This window comes from Morus notabilis, unplaced genomic scaffold, assembly GCF_000414095.1.
Source record: "Morus notabilis unplaced genomic scaffold, ASM41409v2 Scaffold409, whole genome shotgun sequence".
In the NCBI taxonomy this organism is placed as follows: Eukaryota; Viridiplantae; Streptophyta; class Magnoliopsida; order Rosales; family Moraceae; genus Morus; species Morus notabilis.
This window is the reverse complement of record NW_010357248.1, coordinates 251,556-263,288: the sequence shown is the minus strand read 5'-3', so window position 1 is coordinate 263,288 and position 11,733 is coordinate 251,556. Positions and strand designations below refer to the sequence as shown.

At 29.8% G+C, this 11,733-nt stretch overlaps 1 protein-coding gene across 1 annotated transcript; it reads right to left on the bottom strand.

Annotated features, from left to right (window-relative positions):
- Positions 1–4,398: 4,398 nt before the first annotated feature.
- On the bottom strand, positions 4,399–5,358 carry LOC21411858. The gene is made up of 2 exons (XM_024167815.1): positions 4,988–5,358; positions 4,399–4,717 (listed from the first exon to the last, which is right to left on the bottom strand). The coding sequence occupies exons 1-2, from the start codon at positions 5,040–5,042 to the stop codon at positions 4,413–4,415; spliced, it is 360 nt and encodes a 119-aa protein (XP_024023583.1). The 5' UTR covers positions 5,043–5,358; the 3' UTR covers positions 4,399–4,412.
- Between the last annotated feature and the right edge of the window lie 6,375 nt (positions 5,359–11,733).

Below are 11,733 nucleotides of genomic sequence, written 5' to 3'. Positions count from 1 at the left end.
AATTTTAGAAAATACATAATTACAAAAGTGAATTGGGCTGAAAACTGAACTCGACAACCAACGTGAAAGGAAGGCAGGAATCAGGATTGTTGCTGCACGCGAGAACACTGTAGCTTCACTCGAATTGAAGGGGGAGGGTGAACTTGAGTTTGGGTGGTTGACTCGAATTAATGCTCGAGTTACAACCACAGCTGAACGCGAATTGGGCTGAAAACTGAATTCGAGTGGGCCTTACTCGAGTTTTTTGCTTCTACCGAACAGCCCCATAGTTATCTCCAAAATATGCAGAATGGAGAAACAAATAGTTGTGATCTGGATTCCTTAATATTTTTATTTACTCTCTACGGTGCTACTGTTGCATGTAAACACTCAAATAGAGATAAGTATGTTGTGTGTGACAAAATGCATGGGATAAGTATGTTGTGGTAAAATCTTTACCATAAGCTGATAAGCAGAACATCATGTTTGCAGCCAAATAATTTTTCTAATGGTTGTGGGCATTGAGGGTAGGAAAATATCACATTGGAGCTTGGTAATAAGCAGAAAGTTAAGTTGAAGCGTTCTCTTAGCACTTGATTGGATTCATATGGCATTAATGTTCCTTGGAATTTGATGTACTCTGGTACCTCGCTAGGGGAAATCCTGATATTTACATTTTGATTTTTGGAGGAGTTTTTGTTTAAGTGATGTGTACGCATAAACAGGCAGCAATCCATAGTACTCTTCGGTTGAACTTGTTATTCCCTGTGAAGTTATTTGGATATTTCTCTATCTATGTCTGACGGTCCGAGTTTCTGTTGTGTGGCCACTTCTGGTAGTCAATTGCTCTGATCTACACTCCTGGAGCTTTGTCCTGCTTCAGACGTGTATTATACATATCGTGCATGCTGCTTACTGATATTATATGGGTATTTCAAAAAGCTTCCTAACAGCTTAAATTTTGAGGTCTTTAAGAATGCAATTGATTATTTTTGGTTAGTGAAGTTATGCTTACTTGGTAGACCAATGCAATTGATTATTTTTGGTTAGTGAAGTTATGCTTACTTGGTAGACCAATTTGTTTCTAGAAATGCAGATTTTAATGTGAGATAAATAGATGTTTGTAATAATTTACTACGTTGCAGTTATCATATATGGAATCATGTGTTCTTCCAGATTCCGAATAGAATTGACAAACATTGGCTATCCAAAAGTTTATGTGCAGTAAAATAACAGATTAACTATTGTAGCTAATTTATTATACCTTTTGTTTGTAACAGGGTCCTCGTCAGATCTGGCTGAGTTATTACTGGGGTTTCAATGCTGCAAATTTTATTATCGGTTCACGACAAGCTGGAATTTCTGGTCTTAAATGGAATACATGTGGCAAGATCCACAACCCTTTTTCGCTTTGACATGTCATGGAAGAAATCTAGAAGTAAATCCTTTCGATATATATATATATATGATCCCTTACACCTGTAGATCTTCTGGACTTTCAGTTTAACTGTTTCTTGGCGTTGTTAACAGCATTCAAAGAATCTTCTAGTGTATTTCTCTCTCTCTCTCTCTCTTTTTTTTTTTTCCGGTTAGTTAGACTAGTTCTTTGCTTCTCGCTTATTCGTGTTTCAACTAATCATTGTATGCTGCTTACTTTTTGTTTTTTGTTTTGTTACGCTCTAAGCGTCTCTATCTTCTTTCTCTCACTGTCATTGTCTGCATCCTCTCACTGTCGTTTTCCGCCTCTGCCACTCTCTGTTCCCTCTCACCGTCGTTGTCAGCCTCTGCCACTCTCTTCCCTATCCCCCACCGTAAGTTATACATGGTAAATCCTGGATATTTCTCTCTCACTGTCGTTGTAGCCTCTGTCATTCTCTTTCCTAGCACTCACTGTCGTTATACATGGTAAATTTAAGATTTATCAAGTTAGCATCACTTGAAAAAGAACAGTCTAAGTTTGTATCACTTTTTTTAAGAATCATACAAATTTTATTAGTAAATCTTAGATATACTCAGTAGATCTAAGATTTATCAAGTTAGCATCACTTGAAAAAAAACAGTCTAAATTAGCTTCCCTTTTTTAAGAACCATATAGATTCTAATGATAAATTTTAGATATACACGGTAAGTTCAGGTATATTCACAATTTATTAAATTTGCATGTACAAACTCTAATGACAAATTCTAGATATACATGGTAAATTTAAGATTTACTACGTTAGCATCACTTTTTTAAGAATTGTACAAATTCTAATTGTAAATCCTGAATATACATAGTATATTTAGGATTTATTAAATTAGAATCATTTGAAAATGAATAGTATAAATTTTAATTGTAAATACTTGATATACTTGGTAAATTTAGGTATATTTAGGATTTATTAAGTTAGCATGTACAAACTCTAATGGTAAAAGTTATCATATACAAACTCTAATGGTAAATCCTAGATATACACAGCATTACAAATTGTAATGGTAAATCATTGATATACACGGTAAATTTAAGTATATCCAGGATTTACTAAATTAGCATTACAAAATTTAATGGGAAATCTTGGATATACTTAGTAAATCATGATTTACTAAGTTAGCATCACTTTTTTAAGAACCGTGTAAATTTTAATGGTAAATCCTTAATATGCATGAGAGAATTAGAGAGAGAGTAAAGAGAGAGAGAACATAGAATAGAAGATCAAGAAAGAAAGAAAGAAAAAACAGAAAGGGGAAAAATAGCAAGAAAAGGATAAATTAGAAAATGAAAATTTAAGGTCTATTACTTTTAATACAGTGGTAAATACTTCTATAAATTTTAAATATAGGTCTATTTCCTACCATTTTCCTTGTAAAAGTTGTAATGTTTGTGTGCAAGTCCTTTATGGTTTCTGAGCTTGTTACGTATTTGTTAGTTAAAGTCCATTATGTTATCAGAATTTGTAATGTAATTGTTCCTTATTGGCATGTTTACTTATGAGGAGTAGGGTATGAGAATTAATCACATATTTATTTAGGATCGGTTTGATATTATTGTGCTATTAAAATTTTTTTTTGTAAATGTGTTTTTAATCAGAAGTCGCTGTGATTAGAAATATGTAGGAGTGGTATTTTTTTTTTTTTTTTTGTCAAGGATGTTGTGAATATTAGAAGCAAAAATTTAAGTGTTTGATAAACTATACATAAAATTGCTATAGAGATGTATAATAATTAAAATAGAAATATTTAACACATATATTTACAGTTAGTTTTATTTCTATTTTAAGGTTAATACTCACTATTTTTACACCACAATACAAAAAATATATAAGTTTAATTTTATTATTTAAAATATTTTTTTAAATTACTTTTATTCATGGTGAAAAAGTACTCGTCTACTAAAGTTCTTGTTATTGTTGTTAATTTTAATGGAATTTCGTGAGAAGAAATGAACTATCAGTACTTTTTTAATTTTTATTATTAAATCTATATCAAAAATTATTTATTATGCATATTTTTTTAATATGATGTGATTTTGATCAGATTTAACAATCATAAACTAGCATCACTGATAGAAAGGCGTTACTGGAGAAAGTCCATATTTTTAAACATTTTAATAATTATGAAAATTATTTTAGTAAAATTTGGCATAATATTATTAAATATTTTCAATTTTTAAATAACTGTTTAAAAATATATTTTTAAAATTTAGCATGGAAAAAATAAAATAGATAGATTAAAAATTAAGTTATATTTTTAAGATTATTTTAATAAATTTAGATAGTGACAACAAAAGTTGTCGTAATCCTTAACATGCTTATCAAAATTTGGCCATTTGACAACAATTTTTATAAGATGTTGGACAAAAGGAGGATTTACCAAACACGCGAAGCTACTATAACTTTTTTAAAAAGATAAAAGTAGCCTTTGAAAGTAATGCTAAACAGGAGTCTTACCTCTTGTTATCTGGATATGTGTGGGATTTGTGGGTCCTATTAAAATTTAAAATTAGAGAATAGAATTAGGATCTATTTAGTTCACTGATTCGAGTTTTTAATTCGAGTTGAGATGTGATTTTATGTGAGAGCTTTTTACTATAATAAAAAAGTTAGATGTAATTATTTGTGAAAGCTTTTTACTGTAGTAAAATTTAAATTCTAAACTCGAATCAATGAAATGAACGGAACTTTAGTAATCTCATGGTCTTTTTATATTCAAACTCTCATCCTAATAGTAATATTAAATTAATAAATTATCACTAATTTAATTATAGAAAAATTTACACAATTAGTCCGCAATCTTTTTAAGAAGTGACGGTTTAGTCACTAATATTTTTTTTCTATAAAACGATCATCAATTTCTTTAGAAGGTGATAATTTAGTCATTTTCATCAAATTTTATTAAATTTTTAACAAAACACGTAAAGTGACTTATCGCGTGACTTCCTTTTTCAATAAAATGACTTAAATGCCCCCATAACAAAAAAAAAAAAATTCTGCTTCTCTCTCTCCCGTTATCTCTTCATCTCCCTCAAACTCTCTCTCACCTCTCACCTTCTCTATTTCTCTCTGTTTTGAAACCCTCAACATCATTGTTAGCTGCAAGCTCAGCAAACTGGCAAAAGTATCTTCTGTTTCAACAGTCAAGTGATTCATTGCTATGTTGGAGACTCTACTTTCTTCAAAAGAATTTGGAGATGGCGCCGGAGATAGTATGGGTTTTAGCCGCTCCAAACCACAGCACATGCTTTTATTTGCTGGACAGCCAGCTGAAATCAGAAAACACAGTGAAAATAATTATTGAACTACGTCCATCGACGAAAGCTGATATATGCATACACACAATGAGAAAAACAAAATCCTATTCTGCAAAATCATTAGTTCACAATATAAACGAGTCCAAAATCTCGATTAAAGAATCATGGGTTCCAAATATTCATTCGCAAATCACAAGAAGCCAAGTGAAAATGTCAGACACTAAAAAAACCCCGCTTATCTCTCTCCCGTTATCTCTTCATCTCCCTCAACCTCTCTCTCACCTTCTCTATCTCTCTCTGTTAATGTGGGCTGAACTCCATCACAAACGCCGACCATGTCGATCTCAAGTTGTTGCCAACGAAGATCGCGAGTTGCAGCGCCAAAGTCGCCGGAATGCACACAAAGCTGTCGAAACCCGAGCTCCTCACGCAAAGTTGTCGGAGGGGAACCGGAGCACAGCGAATCTCCCCTCAACGCCGGCGCTAACCGTGCGAATCTCCCCGCCGACGAGCCTCTCGCCTCCCACGTTGCCAAGCTTGAGAGATGAGAGATGTTTTTGTTTCGCAGGTCATGGATCTGGTTCGCGGAGGAGAGATTCGTGGGAAGAGAGAGGTCTGGGGGTTGCGGAGGAGAGAAAGAGAGTGGTCGGGGGTTGCCGAGGATATAGAGTCATGGAGGAGGGAGAGTCGCGGAGGAGAGAGATTTTCCCGTGGGGAAGAAGAGAGAGAGGGATATAGCCGGAGATAGAGAGTCGCCGGTGATAGGGATGTCGCTGGGATGACTTCTTTAGAATTTTTATTTTGATTTTTTATTTGAATTTTTATTTTGATTTTTCTTGAAAAAAACAATTTTAGTTTACTAAAATACCCTTTATTAGGAGATCATGACTTAAATGACGTTTGGTTGGAGGATTCAAATTATGTGATTCGAACTATTTTTAATTTACGTGAATTTTTTGTGAGAAAAAATACTGTAGCAAACCATAAATCATAATTCGAATCTGAGAATGAATCGCTCTACCAAACATCTTCTTAGTTTAGTATTGCTTTCCTATCCTAAAATCAGTTTCTGCTTGTAGCGTAAGCTGATTTTAGTGTTTGATAAATCTCATCAAAAGTGTTTTTTAAAAAATTTACAGCAAAAATCAGAATGAGTCTAAAGATTGTGCAATAATCAACATAATATAATTAATAAAACTTTCATAATACTCATAATATCTCTAATAAAATTTAAAATTTAAAATCTTTTCAATCTAAAATTTAAACTCGTAATTATATTGTATTAATATAATTATATTTATTATATTAATAATAATATAATAATAATTAATATAATCTTATGATTTTAATATTATTATCGATTATTATATAATATATTAATTATAATATATTTGTTTAATACAATATAATAATGATTATATATTATATCATAATGTAAAATAATATAATCGTAATTTTTAAGTATTTAAGCTATTATTTTAATAATATTATTATATAATATGTTATTTAATAATAATTTTATTGTAATTAGTGAATTAATACATATATTGAAAGAAAAGAGTGCTTCTACTTTGATATCTCCGGGAACATCTCCCAAAAAAATGTCATGTGCGTGCATAATTAATGATTATTTTTCCAACTTCAAAAATTTGTTGTGATTCTCTGTTCTCTAAAATTCTTTACTTTGTTATAAAAGAACACGTAAAAATTAATATTATAAGAACAAAGAAGAATAAAAGAGAACATAGGAGAAATATGAGAGAAAAGGGCCCGTTTGATAATAATTTCAAAATGATTTTTTTAGTATAAAAGTAAAAAATGAGATTATTTTAAAATTATTCTGATACGATTTTGAAATTACATTTAATTAATATTTTAAGAGATTATTTTAAATATAATAAAAAAATAAAATCGTATCTAATTATAATTATTAATTAATATATTATAATATTATTGATAAATATTAAAAAATAAAAAAAAATAATTTTCAACTATTTTTTTATTTTTTTACAAAAATCATTCTTTTTTTTATTTTTATTTTTATTTTTAAAATATTTGCTAAATAATCACAGTTTACAAACTATTTTCATTTTAATGTCTCAAAAGACGTGTAAAAATATTTTTAAAAATAATATAAAACTAATTCCAAACCCAAAGTAATTTACCGTACTCCTTATTATAACTTGTGAGGGATCATCATATAAGCTAACAAAATCTCTATTTATAACTAGAGATAATAGAAAAAGAGACAAGTTACATATGTTAAATATATAATTATAGAGAGATAGTACACAATACAGTAAAATCTAATGTTTGACAAATTAATAATTTCAATTAAATAATTTCGGTCATAACTTGGGCTAATGTATTAAATTAATAATCTCGCTAAATGCTAATAATTGTTTTCAAATCTTTTTAAGGCCCAACCAATAAAGATATAAATTTATTATTAATCAAATACAAAAAATAATAATAAATAACATATAAGAATCATCATATTTAAAGAGTTTTTTTTTCTTCTAGGTACTAAATTTAAAAACTACATTCATCTATTTTGTCTATGTATGTGCTTAATAACAAATATATATAATGTACTCATATTATTTTTTATATTATACATGATAACTTTTGAAATTCTATATGTAAACTTATTATTTTACTACATCCACTATTCTTTATTTATTTACATGAATCTTGATGAAAACTAAAAAGCACAAGTTATTAAAAAATAAAACACTTATTAAATTAATATTACCGGTAAATTAATAACCTCACTAAAATAATATTTTCTCTTAGTTCCAACAAATATTAATTTACAGAAGTTTTACTGTATAAAGAGAGGAATTATATAAAGTTAATGGGTTTGAATGAGCTTGTAATTTGGAATAAAACGTTATTTAATGGAATATCAAAGATAAATGAGGTTTGAATGAGCTTGTAATTTGGAATAAAACGTTATAAATAATGGAATATCACGTGGAGGCATCCTCACATACACACTTTTAGTCAAGATTTGAATTGACAAAAAGTACTAAAATGATTTTAACTCTTTTTTAAATGCATTTACAGCAACAAGTTTCTTTTTTCGCTGTCCAATTTTGATCCAATAGATTTGAATAATGTGTTCTTCCTAGTAGAGCAAAAAGCCTCCTCTACCACATGAATTCCCCTTTCTTTTACAGCTAATATGAATATTCTAAATGATAGAAGCCCAAGATTCTATCTGATTATAAGAAGCCGAGTCTAGGTGACTTCCAAAAGTGCATAAATAATCCATAAATAACCCATTGATTTGACCGATTTAAATTTAAAATTCAAATTTTATTAGAATAAAAAACTCTTAAAAATAACATTTAATTTTTTTACTATAATAAAAAAACTCACATAAAATCATAACCCAACTCTAATTAAAAATTCAAATAAACAAATTAATTAAATTAAAAACTCTAAACAGACCCTTAAGACTCGAAAGTCTTTCCACTATACTCTTATTCGATCTGATCCTTGTTCTCTTTTTTTGTTAATTCATGATTTCTTACCTTTCACGAAAGCATGTCTGGCTTGGGCTAATTAAGCATCGAATTGAGAAAGTTAAAAAGGCTTGTCTAGTAATTTTCAGAACGGTTTGTTTTGAATATGCGTATTAAACTGTTAAATAAGCTTTTGTGTACCGAGGGCTCAAATCCCTTTGTTCACCTAATAACGGACACAATTATTACAACAGTTAGACCATATACAAAAACCTAAGAAAAATAAAAGAACAATTTTTCATTCCCTCATCAATATTCATCCTCTTTGTTTTCCCCTCAGATTTTTTTTTTCAATCTCTTATCACTTTACTTTTTAAATGAAAGAAAATCATTTCTACAAACAATTGAAAAAACGGAACCTTAAAAATCACATTTTTTATGGGCGTCAAAGAATGTTACAGTTTCTATTTCACAATTACTTGGAACTTCACAAATTGATAAACAGTGCAAATAACAAATACAGTAAGACAAATAGACGGAACTCTATTCAGGAAAGTGAATTCAAAACAGAAGTCTGCCACTACAGATCTTCGAAATTCCGGTACCTACAGTACATATAACTCATACACCAAAATACACCAATTACTTGATTTCATTCAAGAACAAAATATCATTTGATCTAATAACTCAGTATATAAGTCAAGGGCATCATTATAGTCAAATAATCAAGGGAAAATACCACGGACTAATAATCATCATTTTTTACTTTTCACGGACTAAGGATCAAATTGTGGAAGTTGAAAATATTTGTTTTTAAACAGAATAAGAAGACAATAAATTCACGTTCAAAAAACCAAAAAATTTAAAATTGATGCCAGCTTACAGATTTATATTCTTTTCTATATAAGTTACAAGGAAAAAAAAACTGTACGAGTACTTGTACATCATTTATTAAATTTCTAAATTATGTATAATCTTAGAAATTAAAAAAAGAAAAATGTGAAAAGTAAACCGTTTCTCATTTACCAAACAAAAATTATTCTTATGATTTCTTATTTTTCCCATAATATTTTATTTTCATTTTGAAATCAAACGTATGATAAACTCAAATTTCTATAAAAATCATACTCTCGTGCCTCAAAAAAGGTGTAAAAAAAATTTCTTAAGACAATAGAAAATCGGCACTATAAAAGATCACACTATTTTTAGGCGCTAAAGAAAGTTACATTAATGCGTTTGGTTCAATTAGAACCATCAAATTAGAACCATCCAAACCATGAAATTATAACCATTTTTAATTTACAAGCGTTTTTTAAAAAAAAAAACTGTCTACTAACCTGAACCATATTCGAATGAACGAAAACGAACTCGAAACGATTACTTGAAACTTCACAAATTGATAAAACGTTGCAAATAAAAAAAAAAGTACGAAAAATATACAGAACTTTATTCACATAAGCGGATTCAAAACAAAAGTCTGCCACAAAAAGTTCTTCAAACTTCCCGTACCTATAGTACATAATTCAGACATCATAATACATCAAGCTTGAAAAATTTGTAAATGACGTAATACTAAACGTGAAATACTTTCTAGATGGATGATCAGGATATATAGCAGTCAGAGCAACATTATCAATAAACAACGATAGAGCTCAAAATTCCTTTCGTAATGCAAAGAGCATTATTACAAGTTAATAAAAAATCTCTAATTAGGTCAAAATCAGCCTGCAAATTTTACTATCCCAGATCTCATTCACAATAAAGAATTAAACGCAGAAAAAACAAATCCCTATAAACGATCATACCAAACAAATTTGGAGAGCACTTGAGATGCGATCAAACGACAAACGACGTTAAGGATAATATGAAAAATAACTTCATAGTAAGAATAAGATTTGATAATTCATGATCAGATCTTTTAACCCACATAGAGAAGCAGATCAGAAATATATAATAGATCAGATAAGATCAGATCAGATGAAAGGTGGTGGGGTCCAGCAACTGCAGAGCTCCCTTCAATCCAAAGAAAGATCAAACCACAGGGGTTAATGGAGCTCCTGAGGTATGCAAGCCACAAGCCTATCATCTGATCAGCAATGAAGAGATAAGAGTGTGGGATCCATAACTCAGCAGCACAATCCACCCAGAAAGATCCTCTTTTGGACTTCAAGGAGCTCTACTTTTATCCTGCTTAACCCTACCTTCAACTTACTCATCCACTTCCAAAAAGATAAAAAAAATCATCTAATTTTTACTTCAAAAAAGAAATTAAAACCCTAAAAACCAAGTTCCTAAAAGGTAAAGATGTCTGTTTCCCAAGACTGACTTTTAAAGCATGATGAAAAAAAGAACCAAGTAAAGAAATATACCGTTCAAGTTCATCATCTGAAACAGATCCAGCCAACATGATAACTACAACAGCTAGCTACAAGGAAACCGACAACGAATATAAATTAAAGAACATACAAGCGACTTAACCCTAGGAAGAAGAACTTCAAAAGCATATAAGCAAAGTTACGAGAGACCACAAAAACTAAGATCGACCTTACAAAACTTGAAAAGAAATTAGACAATCGAAACGGGTTTTGAGTCATGCAACTTATAGATCTAGTAGAAGAAATAGATTTGAAGATCTGAAATAGAAGAAGATGATCATAGAGATTTCAGGCTTTAGCTGCGCCAAAATATGCGCCTAAACAAGATCTCTAATTCAATAAAGTCTACGCCCATGGAATCACAGCATTTGGAACCCTACTTGGATAAGACCCGGGGACCTTTCAAAAGTAGCGAAACCACAACCACCCATATATTAGTGCCCTTTCAAAACCCACTAAAGCAAATATTATTTCGATATAAAGATGAAGATGATAAGAGGGCCAACTTTATAGTGGTTGTTCGGTGATGAATAATGCTGTGGGTGGGCAGGGCTTGTGTTTTCTAGCCCCCCTACCAAGAAAAATTAAAGATTAAAGGAATAGAGAAAAAAAAAAAAGAAAAAAAAAAGAAAAGGAAAAGAAAAGTCTCGGGAAGCGGCTCCTCTTAAGATTCCCTGATAATCACGTGCCTTGTTACCCACGATATGCTTCAAAGGTCATTAATATATCGTTGTTTCAACTGTACACTTCTATGGATGCAAGAGCCTTGATGCTAGTCACTAGACACTGGTAAATGGCACATTTCTCTGATCGAGGATACGAAGAGTTTTTTTTATTTTTATTTTTTTTTATATTTACATATTTATACCTTGTGTTTTATATTTATTTTATACTTATTTAGAAGATATATATTTTTAATCTTATTAAATATATACTTTTAAATTATAATTAATATATAAATTCATATATTTTGTGGGTCAACCTGATTTTTACTAGAGAAAAACTTTTATTCCTAAAATACCCTTAATAAGTGGTTTGAAAGTATAATCAAACTTACGCTGATGTTTAGCTTATACATAAAACCAAACAAGAAAATACTCTACATAAAATTTAAAAAAAAAGAGAAAGAATTCCCTTATTGAACAATAAATAAAAACTATTATTATATAATTATGATATAAAA

Excerpts from the sequence above, each read along its gene's own strand:
- LOC21411858 (XM_024167815.1), bottom strand. The coding sequence starts at position 5,042 with ATGGTCGGCGTTTGTGATGGAGTTCAGCCCACATTAACAGAGAGAGAT. Across the intron at positions 4,718-4,987 it reads AACAGAGAGAGATAGAGAAG|CTGGCTGTCCAGCAAATAAA; the intron begins GTGAGAGAGAGG and ends TTCTGATTTCAG.